General features: G+C 46.4%; 1 protein-coding gene and 1 long non-coding RNA gene across 9 annotated transcripts in view; one reads left to right on the plus strand and one right to left on the minus strand.

The window, feature by feature from the left end:
- Nucleotides 1–3,950, minus strand: part of LOC309344070 — a 47,931-nt gene extending 43,981 nt beyond the window's left edge. Inside the window, exon 1 of the long non-coding RNA XR_014157601.1 lies at nucleotides 3,924–3,950. This is a non-coding gene — a long non-coding RNA (uncharacterized lncRNA). The remainder of the gene's footprint in view (nucleotides 1–3,923) is intronic.
- A 112-nt stretch (nucleotides 3,951–4,062) lies between these two features.
- LOC309343955 (uncharacterized protein) overlaps nucleotides 4,063–25,056 on the plus strand; it is a 90,613-nt gene continuing 69,619 nt past the window's right edge. For 2 of the 8 annotated variants that reach the window (XR_014157420.1, XR_014157421.1), the window contains exons 1-3: nucleotides 6,821–6,945; nucleotides 9,088–9,196; nucleotides 9,784–10,148. Coding sequence is in view for 2 of the 8 variants with exons in the window: in XM_081866226.1 (XP_081722352.1) it covers nucleotides 6,902–6,945; nucleotides 9,088–9,196; nucleotides 9,784–9,916 (286 nt within the window). In the remaining 6 variants the exon portion in view is untranslated. Of the gene's footprint in view, nucleotides 4,184–5,761; nucleotides 6,440–6,820; nucleotides 6,946–7,123; nucleotides 7,319–8,179; nucleotides 8,394–9,087; nucleotides 9,197–9,783; nucleotides 10,149–25,056 lie in introns of those variants that run through there. The other 6 variants (XM_081866226.1, XM_081866227.1, XR_014157418.1 and 3 more) reach the window with 5 other exon arrangements.

Genomic DNA, 25,056 nt, shown 5'->3' on the forward strand with positions numbered 1-25,056 from the left:
GCCTAGTACAAAAGAGGCTCTCTAGACGGTATCCCTTCCAATGCCGAATTCTGGTCAATGCTGCCCAGCTGTGAACATTGTCTAACCTTGCCCTCGTTCGTCAAAACGGGAAAAGAGAAGCAAATGATCAAAAGGGCAGGGGCATGGACGACTGAGCTCACGGAAGGCTGACCGTATCATCAAAGAATCATAGAAGGGACCACGAGGATCATTTAGTCAACGCCCTGATATTAAGAGTCTCATGCTCTGCCGACTGAGCTATCCCAGAGATGGCTTGTCCGGGAGCGGTCGTAGCCACCGTGTGAAAATTTGGCAGCACCACCACCGTCGTCAACTTTCTGAGTAGAAGAAGTTGTTCTCGGAAGCAGAAGTGGGTTCCCCTCTAAAAGAAGGAACGTCTGGCAGCGGTAGGGTGAACTCGTGAGCGTGCATGTAAGGGATGGAGAGGGAGAAAGGCGAGGACGAGAGATCAAAGGAAGCTGACAGAGCCTCGAGGTCGAGGATGATCAGCATCCAGGCAGTAGATCTGAAACTCTCCTTCTGTCTCCTCTTCAGCGCTGCTAGCCACGTCCCGTGCTTTTGCCTCCTGCCTGGAAGCCTCCCCCCGCCCTCTCTGCCTCGGAGTTGGCCCGCCCGTTGCCACTGGAGGGATGGGCTGCTCGCTGCCCTTTGAGCGCTGCCCTTTAGCTGCTCCGTGAGTTGCCTGGCAATGAGGCGCTTGCGGCTCCGCCCATCAATCGGCATCTCTAGGCGGTTGGGCTTTCCCCCCTCTGGGCACGCTGGGCTCGAGATCACCACGAGGGCTGATGGTGTTCCCATCGCTGGATCCGGACTTCGCTTTTCCACTCCTTGCATGCCAACATTGCGGCCTGCCTTCTCGTTCCTTGCTATTCCTCCTCCTTGGCTTCGTTTAAAGGACTCCTCCTTGAGCCTCCCGTCAACGCGAGGGTTCAGCATCCGCAGCATATGCCTGGTGGAATGTTGTGATGTGGGAAAGGAGGCTCCTGAACATGCACAGAGCGCGTGTTATTTTCATTCGCTACACACAGAAGGTAGTTAATTAACTCCCAGGTGCATCTGAGAAAAGGCTACAGTCGGGTCCGGCTACAGTCCTGCACTTTTCAACACCCGGAGAAGTCACCGGTTCCCTCATCCCCCCTCAAAGGGTTTTTAAAGCAGGGGTAGGTTGGTCGGGATCTCTTGGGGACCTGCAGTGGATCGCCAAGGGCTTCTGACTCCCTTTTATTAGCAATATCAACAAAATGGCTTCTCCTACCTACATAAGGCTGCTGAAATGAAGAAAGCTAGCCAGGGCAGGCGTAGAATTTTGTGCAAAAGAACGGTGATCTCAGTTTAGTTCTGGTACTGAGAGCAATTTCCTGGGCTCGGAATGTGCTCAGAGGCACCCTGTCTTTGAATTCTAAAAGACCTGGCTCTGGTTGGTAAGATCATGGGGTTCTAGTGAAAATCAAAGATCTGACGAGCCTTAAGTCTGCCCTCCTCTGAAAGTACAGAACGGGTGTGCCCGAGAGAGGCTTGAGACGGGGACCCAGTATGTACTCCGCCATCTCAAACGGAAATCCTTCCTGTCCCCCCGTGTTCTTTCTGCTACATCGGAGTTACTCTCCTTTGAGTTAAGGCAGGTGTAGAGAACCTTCGGCGCTCCAGGTGAACTACAGCTCCCATCAGCCTCAGAAAGCAAGGTCTATAACCAGGGATGAAGGGAGTTCATGAACATATGGAGGGCCAAACGCCTCCCACTTCTGATTTAAGGCAAGGGTAGTCAGCAGAGTGCCGTCCATGTGTCTTTGGACCACATGTGCCCTAGCCAAGGTGGCCCATGGTCAGGGATGATGGGAGTTGTAGTTCAACAGCACTTGGAGGTACAACGTGGGCAATCTCTGATTTAAGGCACACCCCATGACATCAGAACCATCAGAAAAGCATTGTCGGGTGCTAGCAAGCCTAGTTCCAGAGGGAATCTGCTGTATGCTATAATATGGATGGACCCTCAGCTCCCAAACAGCCTGGGAGTATCACTGATGCTTCTGAATGCCACACCACCTGGCTTATCCTGCTGTCACCACGATGATTTGAAAGATGGAAAGGAAATCACCACCAGAGAAGGGAAGAAGGGGATGTCGCTGGTTGCCTCCAGCCAAAGAAAGAGCTGCATTGAGTCAGATTTGCATTGTATGGCTAGCCTCCCGCCCCCCGACGTGGATAGCTTTACCACCCAGTGGTCATAGTCAGCCACTCCATATGCTCATCTGAGGAAGCTCGTCCAGATTGCTCTAAAGGGCAAAGAGCAACTCGCATTGCAAATCTTCAGCTCTGTCCTTTGCCTAGGAGGGCGGGGCGTGGAGAGGCGAGCTGGGCTATCAAAGCATCAACTCCTCTTCGCCCTCCTTTGCGGCCCTGGAATGACAGCTGCTACCTCACCCCCTTCCGTGCAACACCATTTCCTTACTTTTGAGTTGAGGCACCCAGTGCAAAGTCAGATGACGTCACTGAGCTGGGATTGTCCCTTAATAATAATTTAAACAAGAATTTTCACGTAGCGATGTTCTCCCGAAGGAGGAGTGGCGTGCAGTCCTCATCCCCCAGACCCCAGTGACAACATTATTGTTTTTAGATGGGTGGGTGGGAGGTTTGCATGGACGTTTCTTGCTTTCCCATCCCTTTTCCTTGTTGAGAAATATTTGATTCCTCAACTGCACACGTGGAAATGTATGCAAGTCACCAAGGCAAAACAGATCAACTCCCCGCCCCATCTTACGCCTACGACTCCGATTTTTCCCCTTTAATGCTTTTTAAACAGGACAAATCAAACGCTCTTCAATTACCTTTAAGCGAGCGATTAATAATTAGTCTGCCTTAGTATCTCCTAATAGGGCATTTTGCATATTATTGATTGACTCTTCGCTTGCGCTGTATGAAGTGCGGCCAACTATCACTGCGGGAATCATACCTGACAGAGAATCAAAAGTTACAATCCTCTTTACAGAAATATAAAACGATCCTTATCAAGAGACAATTAACTGGGCTGTTGTTTCTCTCTCTCTCTCTCTGTCTGTCTCTCTCTCTCTTTCTCTCTTTCTCCATTGGATCGGTTTTCCTCTAAAGCCCAACCCTTCCAGTCCAGTCTACAAGCACATCTACACAACCGAACACACGTTTTATCAGTGGAATAATTCATCCAGAATAATAGCTACCTCTGGTTTGGGGGGTTTTCTTTCTTTCTTTTTTTACAGTCACTAACAAGGGCCGGATCTCCATTCAGAATCTTCATGATACTGAAAAGGCAGAAAATGTTTTCCCCTTTAGTCATGTGTGCAATAAAAGGGGGAGGGGGAAGGGCGTTGGGGGGGGGGAGAGGGAGCTAGCGTGCATTCAGAGGAATCTAAGCTGCACTAAGCAATCTTTCCTGTGCAACTTCCAAGTAGAAAGGTGTAGTCTGAGTCGCCTTTCTGACTGGCCAAGGGATTCTCGTTCTCCAGGACTTACAACCGTGAGTCCCCAGATGACTACTCTACCTTAAAACTCCCCCCCCCATACGTTTGTGATTAAGGGGAAACTGAATTCCTTGCTGTGTTTAAACACCCAATTGAAGCCCAGAGATTTTCTGCGGGTCAGGTTTCTGGCCGGGTTTTAATTTGGGGTGAGTTGTGGACAGTAGGATGGGGTCTACTCCAGCATATAGCAGAGCTGAAAATTGTTAGCACAAAACTCCCCAACTAGCGGAGTAGAACAGAAAGAACAGAAGTTCAGATCATAAGCAAGCGTGAGTGTGTTGGGGGGGGGGGTGTAATATGCTAAGCACGGCCACACACACACACACATGCGCGCGCATACATACAGTGCTAAATAAACATTAAGTGTCCTAATGCTAAGCCTCCGGGAATGCTTGTAAAGTTCCCTACCTGCCTCTAAAACGAGCGACCAATTCGTCTGCCATACTTCCTTCCTTCCTTCCTTCCTTCCTTCCTTCCTTCCTTCCTTCCTTCCTTTCTTTCTTTCTTTCTTTCTTTCTTTCTTTCTTTCTTTTATTTTTTGCAATAGCCTTGCCTGGGAGGACTCGAAGGCTGACCTGCAGAGGGCAATCGTTGGACACGGATGATAACAAAGGCAGCTGGGGAGATTAGGCTCAGACACGTGGCTGTGACCCAGGACTGCTGCGTAGGTAGGCAGTGGTGCTTAATTAATGGATATTGAAACAAAAGATGTGTGTGTGTGTGTGTGTGTGTGTGTGTGTGTGTGTGTGTTTGTCTTTAGGCTACATTTTCCAAGGCTAATCTAATTCATAACCGTTAGGTTTGTTCTAAAGAGATTAACCCAAACTTTCAAGAGACACGTCCAGTTAACTCTAGAATTATCCTAAACGGTTAATTGTTTACTGGAATATTTAAAGTCGGTCATTTAGATACACCCCTCCCTCTTCTTTTTTAGTTCTCTGCTAATCAAATAGGGAGGAGTGGGAACTGACAAGAATCTTAATTGCTTCAGCCATTGGCAAGGGAAACGTGTGGGCTTTATATAGGGACGGGACACCCCCCCCTCCCGTCTCCACTCCCTCCCCCTTCCAAAGCAAGCAGTGAACCACGTCCCGATTCCTGGTAATAAATTTGCTGTTTGCTTCCTATCTGGCTATTGTCTCCGCTTTCAGAGCGGTTCACCTTTCCTTTTCAGCACCAGGTATGTGGACAGCGACACGCTAATTTGCATATCATACTCAACTCCCTTCTGCCGTCCGCTTTAAAAAAACGCATTCACACGAAAATAATATTCGCGCTCCGTGTTTGTTTGTTTGTTTGTTTGTTTGCTTATTTGTTTTTAAAAGGACTCTTTTGGCTAACTTGTTTTTTGAGCTGCTGTAGTGTAACCTGCTCCCACCCCATGAACGGCGTATTCATTAGAACAGAGGAGATGAAACAGCGGAGTGTGTATTCCTTCCAACTTTTTCTGCATCCTTTATATATTTTAACAACTAGCCCAAACGGACTGGAAGCTGCAAGGAAATTTGGTGGTGGCAGACTGAGTAAATGCTGTTCTAAACACACACACACACAGAGAGAGAGAGAGAGAGAGAGAGAGAGGGAGGGAGAGGGAGAGAGAGAGAGAGAGACGGGTCTCCCCCTCCCTCCCCTGTCTGAGCCTTAGGAAGAACGGGTGGGAAACCCATATTTAATCAGTCCATGTCCAAATTTCAGTGATCGGAAATGTCTTTCTCAAAAATAATTCCCACTGGGAGGTTGAGTGGGGGGAAAGGTCCCGGGGTTTGCTAGCAAGAAAGCGACTTTGCGTCAATCCTGATGAAATTAGCAGCGCTGAGATTTTAAGAGACATTATCTGGGTGTGCTTTGAGCGCAAGTGAGATGATAGATTAAACACACACACACACACACACACACACACACATCATGAAAAGAAGGGCGCCTAACTTCTTCGAAAGGAGCAAGACCCTGTAACAACCATACGTTCGAGACCGTTACAGTCCCTAAAGAATTGATATACATATCTATTCTTACAATGCAACGTGCGGGGCTTGCTAGCTCTGGTTCAAGAGCATGCATAAACACACACACACACACACACACACACACACACACCACCCTGCTAAACGGTTCTGCTCGACACATGTTTGTTATCAGAGGGAAAGGCTGGGAACACAGAGCCATTTTTCTCAGCAGCTTCCCCCCCCCTTCCCCCCTTTTGGACTGCACGTTTACCATCATACCACCCAGCATCGGTCCTTTCCCAATAGGAAGTCATGAATATGAGCTGTATGAAGCCTGCACGTCAGATCTTCCTCAATTAATCCACCATTAGCATGCTTGGGATCTGGTGCTTGATGGCTTAACAGAAGCTTCGGTGGCTGCTGTATGTGCTTGGCCATCCCCAATTAAGCTCTGCTCAAAATGAACTCGGCAAGACCAGCCTTTCCTGAGCTGTCAGTGACTCCCGTTTTTCCTTATTTTAACGTTTGTGTGTAGTGGCAGGCGACAGATGGTGTAGATCAGATCGATTTGATTGCATTAGGCGATTTCTCTCTCTCTCTCCTTCTCCCTCCTCTTCTCTCTCTCTCTCTCTCTCTCTCTCTCTCTCTCTCTCTCTCTCTCTCTCCCTCCTCCCTCCCACCCCCACCATCACTTCTTTTCTGGAAGCTCGCAGCATCTGAAAGGCGATCGTCGGGGACTTGGAGAACACCAGCATCCGTGAGGTGGGAAGGCAGCGGAGCACACAAAGCCAGCCAGAGGCGCCGAGGTCCCTTTCCCAGGGCTTGTTAACACTATAATCCGGCACCAGGAGGGAAGGCGAGAGTGCGGAGCGGGGAGGGGGGGCAGCTTTCCGCTGCCCAGAGCTTCTTTCCCTAGCTCATCAGATGCCTCCCTGGGTTTTACACACAGTTGGAGTTCGGCTCGAAACCAGGATTTAAAGGGTAAGCGCTTCAATAGAGGTGGATTTCTGGGAGTTGCATGGGGAGGAAGTGGCGAGGAGTGACTCTCTCGGCTCTGGAAAAGGAGGCAGCACTTTAATCAACATAAATATTTCTCTGATTAACCCCCTGCGTGCACTTGCACCTTATCCTGCCTGGTCCACAGTTCATATAAGTCATCGCATCCGTGGCTTATATTGGCGGCGTTTCTCTTCTTTTGGCAATCCCTGAACTGCTCTAAAGCTTTATTCTCAATTGCTGGCAATGGCTTGCTCATCTCTTCCTAGCCCCTCACCCTCCCACCCACCCCAAATCAACACAGAGAAATATTTGACATTTTAAGCGGAGCCTTCCTTGCCTCTTATTCTGATCGGTAGCTTTGGGAGGGCTCAATCCCTCCAGTTATTACGGTAGGGAGGGAGGAAGATTCTAATCAACATGGCTTTCCATGAACAAAGGTAGTTAATGCTGATGCTGAGCGTCGCTCCGGGCTCCAGAAGCTGCAAAAGGTATCGAAGGAGCAACAAAGCGCCAGAGATGGCACTGGGGTTTGTGGTGTGGCATGGCGTGTTTGTGTATGTCTCTCTCTGTGTGTGTGTGTGAGAGAGAGAGAGAGAGAGAGAGAGCGCGAGAGAGAGCGTTGAGGGGTGGGGTGGCGATGGAGCCGACAGTTTAAGGAGGTTTGAATGGAATATGCGCCCAGAGGCAAGCGATCTGGTAGGAAATGGTGTTCTCGTTAAGTCCCGGTGCCCTGCCTGAAGGAGGGACCACTGTTTGTTGGCTTAGGGCTCATCAGAGCTCTCTCGCTGGTGCAGCGGGGAGGGATTCCCCAAGGACGGAGCTGTCCACTAGCCCGGTGCTGAACTGCCTTCGACCATTTTGGTAGGTGCTATCCAGCAAGGAAGGCCGTGCACAGTAATCACTGCATTGAAGCGGTCAACGGGCGCGACTGATGGAGCAAGTTTGGAAATGGGCGCTTGATACTCCGGGGTGGGGGTGGTGAGTTGGGGCTGATTTCTCAACCCGGGGAGGAAAATCGCCCAAGTGCATTTTGTTATGCGGGCTTCTGTGTTTTGGGGTAATAATAGTAATGGTACTATTGGAAAAGTTTGACTATCAACCCTCAGCCTTTCCCCTACCACGAGGTTTTGGCACGAGGGGATTCTCGGACACGTTGTTTTCGGAATTAAGGCGAGAGAGATGAGGTGCCTCAAACTGGTGGCGTGTTGACTTTCCTCAAGCGGCTTTTCTGGCTGAGAGTTCAGTAGGAGGACAGACTGCCCCCGTCTCTTTTCCTCCCCTGCCCGAGCTCTCTGTAGTGTGTCAATCTTCAATTGCGCACAGCGGAGGGAAAGGAATCTCTGTGTGTGCTTCTGCTGGTGTTTCTTTTATAGCTGTTATTCTCCTAGTGCAGCCTCAGCCTTCTGCCTTCAGGAGGGTGAGAAACGTAGCTGAAAACTGAAGAGAATGCGTGGAAGTTGCATGTGTCATTATTTTTTAATGATTGAAATTATTATCTGTATCGTGTAAGTAGTTTGGGATGGTGTTGGTGTTGGTGGGTGTCTATATACTTTTTTTTTTAAGAAAAAGAAGCAGTTATTCTTTCTAGGTCTTTGTAATGATCTGGTATTAAAGCAGGAGCTGGTCCTGAAGGAGGAAATCTGGCAAGAATAAACGCAAACATCTTGTGTGAATGTCACTTGCAATCTGATATACAACCTGGTCTCTAGCTAGACAGATGCCTTACAATGAGTCTTGGTGCGAGGAAGAGTGCAGCGCCCACCCACACCCAGTCTTCTAGCGGCGCTTCTTTGTATTTTGCAGCCAAGGCGGAACAAAACCATCCCAAACTTACTGTGCGCTGGGATTTTAATTTTATTTTATTTTATTTTATTCTGTTTGCTCCTTTAGAGGAAACCGAATCCTAAACCCTTATCCTCAGGGGCAACCGCTGCAGGTTCGACAAACAAAGACCTCCTTTACCGCCCCCACTCTGGCTCTTGATTGTAGAGTGTTCATTCACACGTTGTGTCTGACAATACCAGTATTGCAGGATGAGAAAACTTTTTTTTTGTAAAACAGAAATGTGAATGGATCCGTACAAATGTACTTAGGGACGGAGTGAGAAGGGGAGAGACAGGGGAACTCGGTTAAGCGCTTTCACTTTGGAGACATGCTGGCCAGACCGTAAGGCGTAGAGAGTATCCCTAGGATGTGCTATCACGCGTTTATCAGGCGATCTCACAAACGCTGCTTAAAGAAAACGTCAAGCCCTCGCCACTGAGACCCAGCTCTTTACGGGCACGCGGGAAAGGAAAACGGATGGTTTCTATTTTATCTTATATTACTGCGCTCGGAAGGGACTTTTAGCCTTAGGTTATACAGCATGCGAGAGGCCTGGAGCGGAGAGGCACTTGCTTCTCTCCGACAGCTCCGGGGGCGCCTTCTAGCAGCTGGCAACGGCGGAGAGAGTATGTTTTTTGTTTATTTTCCCCCGCGAGCCGGGACCTCTCCAAGCGCCTCGCTGAAATTCTCCCGGGCGTGCGCGGTTTTCTTGATCAGATTTCCACCCATGCGCTCTTTCTCACCTTGCTAGTCTAAGCAAACGGCTCGGTAAGACTTGTGTGCTTAACTGTGCGTCTCTTCTCCAGAAATCGCGTCGGCTGCCATGAAGAGCCGTTCAGCGCAACCCCAGGGAGAACTCGAGAGAGGGGAAAGGATGGCAGACAAGCCCAGAAGAAGAAGCTGGAAGCTGGCCAGGTAACGCTGGGCGGACGGAGCAATGAATGCATGCAGGGATGCATGGATGGATGGATGGATAGACGGAGCAGTGAATGCGTATAACGGTGCTTTGGAGAGGTGCATGCGGCCGGCTTCCTGGGTGCACAGTCTTTGCATGCAGCTGATGCGTCTGTAACGCGCGCCTACGTATTTTATGCGGATAGACGGTCTGTGGGGTTTGATATGAACATGTGTGTGTGTGTTCTGTGACACGCAAGCAGGCTGGATTGTCAGCTCGGTTATTTATGTTTGCTGACGGGGTATCCAAGCACGTCTGGGGCATTCGTGGACGGGGGCTGTGCAGCGCCCAGATGGACCCGGATCAGCCCCGTCCACGCGTCGCGTGGGAATAGGGCTGCCTCCTCCGAGGGGCCACGCATCTGAACGAGGCTCGTATATTGATGTGGCCGCATGCTTACGAGGTGCATGCGCGTGTGTGTGTGCCTGTGGCCCTCGCCTGCCTGCCTGCGCCTTTGGACCTAGGCATCTGCCCTGCTGCCAATTGCTCTCGGGAGTTGCCCTCGCTCCAGTCCTTCATGGCTGCCTCTTCTCCTTTGCCTTGCCAGGGCCCCGGAGTCCAGCAGCCCTGCGTGGATTTGGGATCATCGCTCGCTGGGCGACTCTCTCTTGGATTCTCCTCCTGCTCCTCCTCCCGTTCCTCTGGGCCACCGGACGTACAGTTGTGGATTTATTGTCGCGGTGCGTGCAGCTCCAGCCTCCTCTTCGCCTCCTCCTCCACCACCACCACCACCGGCGCCAGCACCACCACCGGCTCTCTGACTCTCTTCGGTGACGGGTATTCTTGGGTGGATAATACGGATTACGTTGTTATTGCTTAAGAATACGCGTAGTCGAGGAGAGTACTCGCGGCAGGCGGGTGGGCAGCGACCACCCGCCCCGGTTGGCTCCTTAAACGGCTCTAGTTGCCAAGGTAGCGCATCATTTTTTAAACATATATATTTAAATAATAATCATTATTTCATTTTGCTCTCGTACTTCCCTTTTCTCGTACCTCGCAATCTCCGGCTGCACCAGACCTCTCCACCCCTTCAACCGGGGCGGGGTTGCCTCACTGCAGCTTCCCACTCGGATACTGCGGAGATGGGAGGCAGGGAGGGAGGGGGGCGTCTGTGGAGTCCTGGCGTCTGCGCTCGGGCTCCGGAGGTCCTCTTTCTTAATGCGGATTATTGACTCCCCCACTTTGTTACTTCTGATCCACTCCCAACCGGAGTGGAATTGGTCCGCCCGGGTGCCAGACGCGCAAGCGGGGATTCTGATCCGCCTTAAGCCATTGGGAGGGTGGAGCCGGGGCACGTATGGATGCAAGGAAGGGGTGGTGAGGTTGGGGTTGGTAGAGTGGCGGCGGTGATTTCTCAGGATGGAAAGAAGTGGCTTTGTGTGTTTGCCCAAAGGTGGAGTTGGGAGTAAATCTCAAGGAGAACTAGAGGATTGGGTGTTCAAATACAATTTGTACATTGGTATCCAGCTTTGCTTCCCGCTTTTGCCTGGCCCGGTTCTATTGCGTTTTTGGACAAGGGCTGCCTGCTCGGTGGGAACAAAACTTGAGGGAGTAGCGACAGGTTTAATTAGGTTTAGCGCTGGACACTTGGTTTCTCGCTCCAGGGAGGTGGGGTAGCAGTGTCACCCGTTCCTTCTCTCTTGTCTCTTGCGATGCGGTCCTAAACACGTTGACTCGGATGTCAACCCCATTTAACGCGTGTTTACTGAGAAGCAAATCCGACCTTATTCATTGGGCCAACTGGCAGCCAACTGTGCACAGAGGGACAGCCTTAGTCTCTAGCGATCCTAATGCATGGGATTACAGCTCGATCTTTGAACTGTTTTCTTGGAAGTCTGGCCGAGATCCTAGACTCGAAAGAGCCCTTTAAAACCGGCATAGGATCCGGTTGCGCATCTCACTGAGTTCTGTATGTGTATAAAACTGCAGCCTTAGAAAGTTGCTTCAATCCTTGCTACCTTGGTCAGCTCCGCGGAACAGGGGTGAAGAAGACCCAAGCTTTCCACAATAGGAATTATATATATAGTGTCATTTTTATACACTTCATGCTCACACGATCCGGAGTTTCAGTTTATTTAGGATAGTAGGGTGCGCAACATTGCGGCATTTTGATGGAGAAGTCCTCCCGCAATGCCTCTGTGTAGACAGGCCGGGGCAGAGATTCTTTTGGACTTCCCACGCCGTGGTTCTGTAGGAAGGCTTAGGTGACCCTAATGAATGGCCAACTGATGCAATAGGGAGCCGCTTCCCGCAGGCCTAAGGCGGGGTGTATATCTCTCTCTATATAATAATTACAATTATTATTATTATTACTTTGCACCCAAGGCCGAGGCAGTAGGGAGAAATTTCCCCAAAGTAGGGCATGTGGCCTGCCCTATTGTAAAAGAGGAGGATCTGGGTCCATCGCTTTCCTGCAGGAAAAAAAGGAAGCAGAGTCTGGGACGAGCTACCACGCCCTGGGTTAGCATTTTACCACCCACCCACTCTCCACAAGCGACTACCATTTTAAATCAAAGCTCTGGACTCGCTTCTCTTACTACGCGGGAGAGGAACGTGATTATCTAACCAGAGAGAGATACAGACTCGAAGAAAGAGCGCCTGCTCTCCTTTCAGTTCTATGGTCAAAATACAATCCAGTCCCTAGTGATGTCCATTTGGTCTCCCTCTCTTTTGACGTAACTTATCTTGTGGGGATGACGGTTCCCCCATAAGTAATTCGGGGGAGTCCAATTTGGGGGAGGGAGTAATTAGTCCAGAGCAATAGGAATATGCCCTGGTGTAGTTGAGAAAGTGGGGGTTGTTTATTTGTTCCAGATCCCTTTGTCCGCAATTCTTCGCCCCAGCAGCTATTAAATTTAACTCGTGGTCTGGCAATAGAAAACATACTGCGTAGTACGGTGGTTGTGTCAGTGTGGAGAGGCTTAAGTGGCACATTCACCTCTGGGTTCAATCCTGTCCCTTGCTTGCTTCCCACATCCGATCCATAATTTGCTGGTTGTCCTTCTCTCATTGTGGGACAACCAACTGGAGTAGAGCAACGCTGTCGAAAGGACTCCTCGCCTAAGTTCTTTCCGAGCCACACTAGAGCTCTTGCTGCGCTCTTCCCTTCCTCCCCGGTTCCAAGTAGCCCGTCTCTCTCTACCGCCTGGGTAAACTGCCCTTCGTTCGCAGTCAGTTGTTACTACTGCCCGAAGGCTGCCTTGTCCAAAGCAAACCCCATTGGTGGTGGGGGAGGGGGATGTGTAATAAAACCAGGCGACAGCAAGAACGCCCCTCCTCCTCCTCCTCCTCCTCCTCTGACCCTTGGGATTCAACGGACGACTGACCCCATCCTAGAAGACTAGCCTAGCCGGGTTTGGCTTTTGCAGCCCAAATACACCAGAGTCTGAGAGCATCCTGAGCACTCATTCGGCTGCAATCCTAACCCGGTTTGCCTGGGAGTAAACCCCACTGAATGAAACAGGACTTTGAGTAGCCGTGGTTTTAGGATTACAGCCCGGGACGTTGATGGTGGCACGTCGTTAGATACGTGGTGCCTTAGATGTGTGTTTGTGTGTGAGCAAAGAGGGAGGACGGGGATGGGCTAAAAGGTCGATCAGTGAGAAACGACCAGGATAAACTTCACAAAAGGATGTCTCTGTCCAAACGTTTTAGTTACTACTGCTAGTATGGGCCTCCTTTCTAATCGTTTCTTGCAGCGAAAGCTACTAGGATTCCTTCTGCATTTTTATTTTTTTAAAAAATCTGTTGTATAATTGCTTAATTCACTCAGCTCTTCTTTATTTGTCCACTTGATCCTTGTGGGGGCATGGGAGGGGAGCCGCTGTTTATTTTAGGCACCCCCTCCGCTTGGAGAAATGATTGGTGGATTTTTGAACTCGCTGATCTGTGTGTGGCGGAGGCTAAGCCAAGCCCTTCTCCTAAGTCGTCGATTCCTCTGGTCAGTGGTCCTTATGAGTGGGTTGTTGGGAGATAGTGATGGTTCCATAAGTGTGTAGACGGCCCCTTAAGGGTCAATATTAGCAAAGCAAAACAAATCCCTGCCCCGAAGAATACACATTTCTTTTGTCAGGAGTCGGGAAGGAAACACCCGGGATTTGAAAACGTGAGTGATGGGGAAGAATTGCTTCCATCTTAACAGCATTCTTCTTCCCCATTCCTGGCCACACCCAAGTTTCCTTTCGGCTGTGCCGCATTAGAACAGCAAAAGGAGCAGGAAATTTCTGGATAGGGGTGCGCAAAAGAAAAAAGCACCAGCATTGCTTTCAACAGCATGGTTTGTTTTTTTTACAGTGCGGGGGCGAAAATAAAGAGGTTGGTAGGATTTAGGAGATCTTTGTTCTTCTCTAATAAAAAAATAAAAAAATTCACAAAAGCCCATTAAAAATCCTGCCCACATTTCGAAAGGGGTCAAAGGCGTAACGGAGTTAATCCAAGAAATGGTTAGGTGAAATTCAAAGCGCGTACAAGAATCAGAAAAGTGAGAGTACTCGAAATTTCCAATTTCCCTGCCGAATGTTGGAGCTGCCGAACATTCCAGCAACAAGGGTGGAGTTGGAGAGGGGAGCGTGGGAGGGGCAAGGCCTCCAATGGGGACTGGCGCTTTCTCTTTCCAGTGGCGCCCTATTTGGCGAGAGTCCCTCCTATTGCTTAGAGACGCCTTCTTCGGTAGGGTGGCTCTTTCCAAATCGTGTGTGTGCGCTCGTGTGTCCCCCTTTCCTCTTCTTCCCTATATTGATCTTACATTTTGATTGATTGAACGACATCCTGCTTATTAACCCCCAGGTCCACGCAGTGGCAACGTATTCAAAAAGCGCAATTGAAATGTCTGCTAGGCGATTCACACCAAGCAATGGGCGTAAAGCAGCTGCAACAAACTTGAGTGTCACACCGAAGAAACCTGACGATTGCGTTTTGGTGGCTTACAATTCAAAAGCCTGAACAAAAAACACACACAGAGAGAGATTTTTATTTTTTAAAAAGAAGTAAAAGCATGGTCGTCTTGTGGAACACAGTAAATTAGGCAGCCTTGGAGCAACAATTCGTTATTTTCCATTTGTCAGTCCAGAAGCCCAGAGTTATCCTTTATTAGGGTGGCAGGTGAGGAGCAAGGAAGGAGGTTACAGTTTCCAAATTCAGATGGGGGAAAGCTTTCAATTGTTCACGCTGGGCAGCTATGTAGGGTACATACTTAAAAAGCAATGTAGTGACTCTGGAAAAAGAAGGTGTTGGGTGTGTCTTTCTCCTATTCTTTCCTATCCCCAAAGATTTCCGGTCATAATTAAGTCATGGCCATTAGTATAGATGGCTTCTTAAGAGGATTAGACAAATTCATGGATATGGCTGTTAGTCATCATAGCTAAGGGCCACTTCACAATGATGTTATTCCTGCATGGAGATAATTGTGCAGAGGCAAGCGGGCAGAGAGAAACAAGATCATGTTTGCAAAGTGCAGTGCCAATGTTTATCGTAAGAGTTCATTTTATCATAAGAGCAGATTATGGAGGGATATCTCGGGGAAGATGTGTGTAAAGTCCCACTGAGAATGGAACCTCCAGAGCCAAAAGCAGTCTACCGCTGGCTAACTGATGGGTCACAGTGGAGCAAACAACAGGAGAACGCTATTGCCATCATAACCAGTTTGTGAGCCTTCCAGCGGCTTGCTGCTGTCAAAGACAGAACGCTGGACTAGATAGGCCTTCGGTAGTTTATTTAGGAATTGTTGATTTAAAATATATATACCTCACTTCAGTTGCAGAGAATCATGAGGTGACTAACAGACAGACAGACAGACAGACAGACAAGCAAAAGAACACCAACAAATAAAATTATTATTATTGCTGCTGCTGTTGTTACTACTGCCGTTGGCATTATTTATATATTACAACTGTTATATCAAGGTCCCTGCACTCAAGATGTTTCCAATCTAAATCCTGACAGTGGTGGAGACATTAATGAGAAAGGAAGGAGAAGAGAGGCAGAGACAAAAAACAAACAAAACACGAGTAAGGGAGAAATCTGAGCAGATGCACTTAGACCTGCACTTAGGCTTGGCTACAGCTGGAAAGCACTGAACTCATTCAGCGTTGTGATAAACCGACATACAAAGTAATGTATATAAAATACAGTCGGAGATTCTGCTTTGTTAGACTGTTGCCGTAAGCACTTAGTTATCTCAGTCTGAAAGCCAGATGTGCTTATTCTCCAAATCAAATTTTCGTGTTCCATTTAATTCACTTTCTCCAGCTGGAGTTCTTTGAGCAGGAAGGATCAGCACATATATTATGTGGGAAGAGGGAATGTAGACCACACCCTGAACAGCCCAGTAGCCAGGCAATGGTGGATACTGAGTTGGAGAATTTGTAGCCCTATTAGCAGGGCCTCGTATTGGGACACAGTACCCCCCTCTCCCCTTAACCTTTGCAAGAGATGTTCCTCATTCTAGCATGAAAGCGGAGCATCTCTTTCGGACTTTTGTCCAACATGAATGTCGGTGGCGCACTTTTATACTACTAAAGGGAGCTGGTTATTCGTTTGATTTAAATGTCTCTTAAACGTGCTTCACCAAGCGATTCCAAGGCAGTTTACAAAGGCGTGGTTGGAATGATTCGGACAACATAAACAATGCAATATTGAAACCAATGAGCATGCATAAGAATACAGAGCAATATTCGAGGCAAATAGAAATAAAGTAAAGGGCAGAGTAAAGGGTATTTTTCAAGTGCACCCAAGGAGAGAAAGGTCAGTGCTGGCATAAGAGAGCCCATCAGTGGCTTCTTGTGGCTGCAGTTATAGCTCACATAAACGACATGAAATAATTCCAGTCCAAATTAGGTTAGGACAAAACCTTTAGTAGAACAACCAAAATTTCATAAAATAGGGTGCAAGCTTTCGCTACACTCAATGCATACCTAATGAAGGGTGGGCCAAATTGCATTTCATTTTTTGGGGAGGGGGACCCAGTAGTAGCCACGTTAGCCTCTTCCATCATCATTTCAAAGAGATTCTTTACCCGAAGAATTTCATTTCTCCCCAGGTTTCTGTAGCCAGATCTGTCTTCTTCCCTAAAATACATTTTTAATAACCTAACAATGTTCCTGAACATGATTTTTCCTCTTCCCTCTTCTTCCCCATCAGAAAGAATGTGGTAGAAAAGGAAACATTGCTTGTATATTTTTGAAGATAAATTTATCTTTCCTTTATGAATCCTATTATGATTGTGTCAGCCTTTTTGCATTTAACTCTTATTCATTTTAATGTTATTCCTGTCAGAATCATTTAAAACTCTAAGATATATATTTAAAAAATCAAAGCTTTCTTTTACGGATTAAGAAGCTCGTTGGCAATGTTAACCCAGATCAGTGTCCTATAGTGCAATCCTATGTATGTTTACTCAGAAGTAAATCCTGCGGAACTCAGTGTGGTTTGTCCCCTGGTAAATGGGGTTAGGTTTGCAGCCTTTAAGTTCCATGGCACTGCCTGTTAGCTAAGTACAGGTAGCAGCTTAAAATCCTCAGTCAGTAGAAGAACAACATAGCAAATGGGAGACTGAAGAGAAAATGAGGCAGGATCTGAAAGATTCTGATTTGTATTACAAGCCTCTGTACACATCCTCTTTCTGGTGTCAAAAACACTACCTGGGCATCAAGTTCAACACAAAAATGAGACGGAATATACAATAATTATTTGCTTTATGGTGTGGCTGTGTATCTTGTGGGGTTGAAGTGTTTCAGCCACTAGTATATAAGTTAGGTAAACATCTATTTAAACTTGTATTTCTATGGTTTCCTTGTTTAATATGACTAGCTCGTGGAATGAAATATATATATAATGTCTTAATGATAGGGGCTGATGCATTTTTAATGCCTGTACTCTTTGTGCTCTTTTGTTGTCGTCTAAATTAACATTTTGATGACCATGGGTTTCTTTCTCCCTTCATCTAGCATTTTAGAGATTGCTGCATTGTGGGGCTAATAATAGCCGATGTATATGGCCTTCTTCAGAAATATATAATCTTGACAAATGCTAGATGGTGCAAAAGCAGCTAGAATTACATTCCCGGTGGCCTTGTATAATATATACCCTTAGCAAATGGCCTAGCTGCTTCTGGGATCTGCCATCCAGATACAATTTTAAGGAAACAACAAGGTTCCTAGAATCCTAGAAATACAAGGAGCCTGAAAAGCCTTTGTAATCATTTCCACCCCACCCCCTGCAAGGGTATAATATCTCATTGTTCCTCACAACGACCCTGTAAGGCAGGTTAGAAAGAGGCATAAGTCAACTGCTGATAGCTGAGGAACTGACTCCCCTCAGTGCTCTTGTCTAGTAGTAGTAGTAGTAATTTATTTATATGCTGCCCATCTAACTGGCTTGCCTCAGCCACTCTCAGCAGCTCCCAACAGAATATTAAAAACACAGCAAAACACCATACATTAAAAATTTCCCTATACAGGGCTGCCTTCAGATGTCTTCTAAAACTCAGATAGTTGTTTATTTCCTTGACATCTGATGGGAGGGCGTTCCACAGGGCGGGCACCACTACCGAGAAGGTTCTCTGTCTGCTTCCCTGTAGCTTCACATCTCACAGTGAGGGAACCACTAGAAGGCCCTCGGAGCTGGACCTCAGTGTCCGGGCTGAACGATGGCGGTGGAGATGCTCATTCAGCTATATAGGGCTGATGCTGTTTAGGGCTTTAAAGGTCAGTATTGCATTTGCTCGTGCCCAGCATGGTGTGTGTGTGGGAGTTAAGAGCCTAGAGGAGGAACACCACACTGTGAAACAGCAAACACCGAAACACAAGTAGTCTAATGGGTTGCACTAAAAGTTAATTATGTAACTCTAATTCTTAAAAACTAAAAATAAATGCTAGATGCAGGGCAGACATTCAATCAAATATTTGTAGTGGCTAGAACATTGGAAGCAGGGATTAGTAAGGGCATGTGTGCCCTATGATTTGCATTGGGGAGATATTTACTTCACTCCTATGATTAATGGAAACTAAGCGTTCGAAGAGGGACACGGGTGGCGCTGTGGGTTAAACCACAGAGTCTAGGACTTGCCGATCAGAAGGTCGGTGGTTCGAATTCCTGCAACGGTGTGAGCTCCCATTGTTTGGTCCCAGCTCCTGCCAACATAGCAGTTTGAAAGCATGTTAAAGTGCAAGTAGATAAATAGGTACCGCTCCGGCGGGAAGGTAAACGGTGTTTCCGTGCGCTGCTCTGGTTTGCCAGAAGCAGCTTAGTCATGCTGGCCACATGACCCGGAAGCTGTACACCAGCTCCCTCGGCCAATAAAGCGAGATGAGTGCCGCAACCCCAGAGCCGGTCACTACTGGACCTAATGGTCAGGGATCCCTTTACCTTTAAGCATTCAAAGAAGGGGCTGGTATATCCCATAGGAAGCTGTGTCCCATCATCTTCCACAAGGCTGCAGGCAAACTCCTCCACCTTCCCAAATTGAGGCTGGCACTTCTGTGGCTAAATAGAAACAAACACACACATTTGTGTGGAAATCTACTTGCCTGTACCTACCCACCTCTAGAGAGCAGCCTGTTATCAACCAAGTAATAATACTGGAGAACAAGGGAAGCCAGGGAGTCCCATGCCAGAGGACTCTATCAAGCAAACAGACATTTAATAAAACCTGCAAGAGCAGCATGCTCCACACACTGCAGCGTGAAAAATCCTGTCCTACTGGGGATGCCACGTACTCTGAGCTGGGCACAAATCGCTTCCCCAATTTATCATGTTGAAAGCGTTCAACAAGTGCTGGTGCTAACCTTTAGAACCCTAAATAGCCTTGGCCCAGTATACCTGAAGGGGCGTCTGCACCCCCATCGTTCAGCCTAGACACTGAGGTCCAGCTCCAAGGGCCTCACTGCGAGAAGTGAGGTTACAGGAAACCAGGCAGAGGACATTCTTGGTAGTGGCGCCTTCCCTGTAGAACACCCTCCCTTCAGATGTCAAGGAGATAAAGAATTGCACATCTTTTAGAAGACATCTGAAGGCAGCCCTGTATCGGGAGGTTCTTAATGCTTGATGTTTTTACTGTGTTTTTAGGTATGCTGTAAGCTGCCCAGAGTGGTTGGAGAAACCCAGGGAGATGGGCAGGGTATAAATAATAAAATTGTTGTTGTTGCTGTTGTTGTTAGTAGTAGTAGTAGTAGTAGCAGCAGTAGTAACTATACAACCTTTAGAAGACATCTGAAGGCAGCCATGTGTAGGGAAGTTTTTAATGTTTTATGTTTTATTGTGTTTTTAATATTCTGTTGGGAGCTGCCCTGTGTGGCTGCGGCAACCCAGTCAGATGGGCAGAATAATAATAATAATAATAATAATAATAATAATAATAATAATAATAGCATTTAGTTGTCCTGAGCCTGAAAGCTGAGTTTACATCTCTCCATCATCACCACTACGTCTTCCATTTATGTCAAGGTTAATGAACCTCCATATGTTGTTGGTTCTCCAACTCCCATTATCCCTTTCCAGCATGGCCGATGATGAGAGTCTTAAGTCCTACAACATTTGAAGGGACAAATATTCCGTAAGCTTGATCAATATTTTCTCTTCAGACGCGTGCCTAGGTGTTGGAAAAACCAACCCCCTCCAACGGGTTCAGGCCCTGGGGTAGGGCGCGCGCGCGCGCACACACACACACACACACAAAATCACCTATCAGACTAAGGAGTGTGTGACATATACCGTATTTGTGTGGCAACACACCACTGCTATTGCGGCAATATCAAAAACAGGAGAAGCTTCCCGTCCTTTTCACATTGCCGCACAAATCTGTGCAAATGTGGTCTTCCTCCTCACCTCATCTGCACTGGGGACAATTTGATTACTCGGGTCAAGTAAAATGTAGTAATTTCTAATGTGGTTATTGCGGAAAAGTGATTTTTTCCCCCTGCAAAGGGCTGTGGGGCACTGATACATCTCCTTGCCAAGGGCACAAGGGACCCTAAGTACACCTCTGTCTATCAAACAGCTTAGGATGCTAGGTGGAGTACTTATTCTACTAAAACAAACCTGTAAATTAAGGTATGAACAATTAGTTCATAGCTGAGTTCCAGGTTCTACTCAGTTCTACTCAGTGCATCTTGCCCATTGGTTCGTGGGCTTCTCCAACAGAAAATAATTCAGAATGAAGTCAGATACAGTGGAAGCATTCTTAGATCATTTTAGCAGAAATGGTCCCATAGAAATCAAGGGGTTTAGAGTAAAATGAATTGAAAGACATCATGATTAGTGAATGAGGCCCCAATTTTGCAACTTGTTTAAGATAGTGATAAAATAAAGGATTGTTTCTTCCCAGTACAGCATTTCCCTAAAAAACCCCTAATGTATATATATTTGTTTCACAGAAAAATAAAATTGAATATATAGTCAGAAGAGTACAGCTTTCCTTTTAAGTAATCTATAGTTTTGGTTGCTATATTTAAACATGGGAAAATATTACATCATCATAATTACTCTTATGCCTGAAATTTTCGTTTTAACTACTCATTTAAAAAAAAATTAAAATCAAAAGCCAAGATTTCACACAAGTCTGGGCATTTAACTAAAGCTGAGCAGTTTTTTTAAATCGTTACACTGATTTATGTGTCCTCTTTTGTTACCACGTGCATTTTTTGATGCTTTGATAAGCATATCTCTAGCCATGTGACCCTATACTTGCCTGCTTAGATCCAGTGAGTTCAGTGGGGCTTACTCCCAGGTAAGTGAGTGTAGAATGGCAACCTTAAACTGAAATCTTATGTTTACTGTCTAGTGCGTAAGCCAAATTGAACACAATGGGTTTACTTTTGAGTAAGCATGCATAGCATTGCACTGCACTTTAAATAAGTACTATTAAATATATATTTATGGGTCAATAAAAAATATGGTGTAAATCAACCGTTGACAGAGAAGTACAATGTGTTTAATTAGTTGCATGGAATTTCACCCCCTCCCCAAATATGTGTGTATGCGTATCACATAGACACAACCTACATACATGAATAGCTTTAAACACCAGTGTGGTTACAGTCACTTCACTCTAATGATGCACATTTGCATGAGTGCAGAAAATGCTTACATAGAATTATGCCCTTCCTTATCTTATATCCACTAAGTACATATGCTACTCCTTCCTGAAGCCAGTGCTAAGCAGTTCTGTCTAAACATTGTGTGTGCCCTGACCTCTCATACACACACTATATGATTCTGTCCTCAATAAGGCTTCACATTACTCTTTCTCTAAAGTTTCAGGTGTTTAAGTCTTGGCAATCCTGTTTAAACTGCATGGCCATAAAGGAAGCCATTGTGCGGGAAGAATTTCCAGGCATAAATTGCTCTCTGTAAGGAAAGTAGACCCAATTTCTCAGTGTAATCCAAGAAAAGAAAATGTTCCGACTAGGTCTTCTCATAACAGGACAGGCCACATAATGTGGGAGGGACGCCTGGCCCTTCAGATGTTGCTGAACTGCAAATCCCATCATCCCTAGCCACAGGACATTCTTGATGGGGCTGATGGGAGTTGAAGTTCATCAACATCTGGAGGGACACATATCTGGGCTCCACCTACGTGTTCTGGCCTTAAAATTTTTCCTCTACTCTTCAGTATGATTGGCAGTTCAAAATGAAACCTAAAGTATTTGCCTTTAAGGTGTGCAGTTCAAAATGAAACCTAAAGTATTTGCCTTTAAGGCGTCAATGGGATAAAACAATCTTAAGTCAAATTCTGTTGGTTTAGCCACCCTCTATCAGTGGTGGAGTGGCGCTGTGGGTTAAACCACAGAGTCTAGGACTTGCCGATCAGAAGGTCGGTGGTTCGAATTCCTGCAACGGTGTGAGCTCCCATTGTTTGGTCCCAGCTCCTGCCAACATAGCAGTTTGAAAGCATGTTAAAGTGCAAGTAGATAAATAGGTCTACTCTGCTCCAGTGGGAAGGTAAACGGCGTTTCTGTGTGCTGCTCTGCTTCTCCAGAAGTGGCTTAGTCATGCTGGCTACATGACCCGGAAGCTGTACGCCGGCTCCCTCGGCCAATAAAGCGAGATGAGCGGCACAACCCCAGAGTGGGTTACGACTGGACCTAATGGTCAGGGGTCCCTTTACCTTTATCAGTGGTGGACAGCTATGTGAGTGCAATTTTTAAAAAGAACCATATTTAGGAAATATATTAAAGAGCATATTGCTCCTGGCTCTTTACACGTAACTTCTTTTTTTGCCGTCTTGATTTAGGCACAGTTCTCACTGACCTCAGCAAAGGCTGCAAGATCAGACCATAATCGGTATTCAATAGCCTACACACGCCGAGTGCAGATTTGTCATAAACAACAGCTTGTATATGCAGCTTCGCAATACAGCTTTGGCACAGAAGCCGTGTTTTCCTTGGGGGCCAATCCAGCTTCCCTTCTACATCCAACAACACTTCCCATTGATTTCGAAAGGGATTTTAGTTTGCACCAAATGTTCATGTGCAGATTTTGTATCAAAACCATTCCTGTAATAAACTTCTCATGTTCCTGATGCTGGCAAAGCTTTTATTTAGAAGAAGAAGGAAAAAAAAGGAATAAAAACCAACTCCTTGCACATTTGCATTGTTTACTGTGCTGCAAGAAAAAATAGCAAAGAAACTTTAAATGAGCACACATCAATCCGCACCTTTGCATTTTTAAAGGCTGCATGCATGTCCTTTATCATAACATGGCGCCTTCAAATCAGTGCACATTTTTTTGAGAGTAAACTCCACTAAATTTAGTGGGACTTGTTTCCAAGTCAGTATGTCTAAGATTAGGTTCTACATTGTAAAACCAAGCAAAATATTAGAATGACACCAATGTGCTCTTTTAATTTATATATTGACCCTCGTATGTCCACCAAAACAAATTCAAATATTTAAATGCATAAGTACCAACAAGATCAATCTTAGTACAAAGAATGCGTGTATCCGCAAGTCTGTGAAGTAATTGTTTCATTATTTAACCATCCTTCAGTACTGCTAGCTTTGAATACAGATAAGAACTGTTCAAAGAATCCTTGAGAACTAGAATTGTAAACACAATATTCAAAATAGCCTGGAATTAGAGACACTGAGAGCTGTTGCTAACTACCAGGATATATTTGAAACTCAATTATGGAAGGACCGCTATATTTCGATCACCACGCATTTCTGAATTCAGCATGCATTCCATATGTTCTCAGCAAAGCTTTTCCATATATGTAAGCCTTTAGTTGTTGTGATGCTTCCCAGGCCTTTCAAAGAAATGTCTCTGCACAGGTAATTTCTTTTTAGATGTATACTTAAGATTAAAATGTTAAGCCTGAGTTCAATAAAAGGGTGTATCAGACAGGTATGTTCAGTGGGGAGCCAACATTGGCTACATCTCCCTTGCTAAATGTATACAGTAAAGGTAAAGGTACCCCTGCCCGTACGGGCCAATCGTGTCCGACTCTACGGTTGTGCGCCCATCTCACTTAAGAGGCCGGGGGCCAGCGCTGTCCGGAGACACTTCCGGGTCACGTGGCCAGCATGACAAAGCTGCTCTGGCGAGCCAGCACCAGCGCAACAAACGGAAATGCCGTTTACCTTCCCGCTATAAAGCGGTACCTATTTATCTACTTGCACTTAGGGGTGCTTTCAAACTGCTAGGTGGGCAGGAGCTGGGACCGAAAGAGGGATTCGAACCACCAACCATGCGATCGGCAAGTTCTAGGCACTGAGGTTTTACCCACAGCGCCACCCGTGTCCCGCAAAAAATGTATACAGTACTCACCAGCAAACCCAAGTTTGCTCCTTTGGTATGTGTGAAATGACTATGAATTTGTCCCATGTTCAAAATCAGCTAGCCATATTATTGCAGTAGAAGAAATTATGGGAAACTGCACTTTACAGAGGAACGTATGAAAAATACTTGTCTCAGATGACCTGCAAGACAGAGTACAGAGTACGGATAGCTCAGGATAATGTTCTTGGAAGGCTCAGGGAGAACACCAGTCAGAAAGCTGGTTAAGAACTTCTGTTTGTCTTAAACAAGAACATAAAAGTAACAGGAAACACCTGACTCCACCCAACTATAGCTAAGTCTAGAGCCACCTAGTGATTAAGCTGTATAATGACACTATCCACCACCTTCCCCAACCTTTTGTTTAAATAAACAATACAATCAGCACTGCTGAAATATCTGGTAATTCAGCCACTCATCTCTAAATTCTGGAAGTTTTTGAATATCTTGGCTGGACTGAGCAATGATCTGAGTAGTTAGTCCTAAAAGATGGCTCAGGCAACATCTCAGTAGATTAATTTGGGGTTTCAGGTACTTCTTGGGCATTTGGCAACTGCACCTTTTTGGGAATAGGAAAAAGTCAGACTCTTTTAAGCATTCCACATATGGGCGCATGAAACAGGGTGTTTCATTTGTTCTGTGTAGAGTAGCCGGAATTTGCCATCAGATTTGACAAAGACTCTTCCTCCTGACTCTAAATGTGGTTGTTCTCATTCATAACCACTCCTAAATTAGAAAAATGAAGTTGTGACAGTCCCCAGATCCTTCTCTGTGGCTGAAATTGGTGGTCAGATTTTTCTCCTTATTGACAATTCTTCTGTGCTTTATCCAGTAGCCACCAGTGGTGCTGACCTGCACCTTAAAACTGCAATATACGGGTGATTGTCTAGAGATTTGATTTGCAGTCTGTACTGTTCTCTCTGCCTCACCATTTGCATGACAGTAGCAGGGGATAGTGGTCATATGATTAAAGGTGTAAGATGTCTGGAACGACTAGGATTCTGTATGGCAAACTGGATTGAAGTGTTGGTCACATGCATCATGTATG

The sequence above is a fragment of the Podarcis erhardii genome, assembly GCF_964252035.2.
Source record: "Podarcis erhardii genome assembly, chromosome: 6".
Classification (NCBI taxonomy): domain Eukaryota; kingdom Metazoa; phylum Chordata; class Lepidosauria; order Squamata; family Lacertidae; genus Podarcis; species Podarcis erhardii.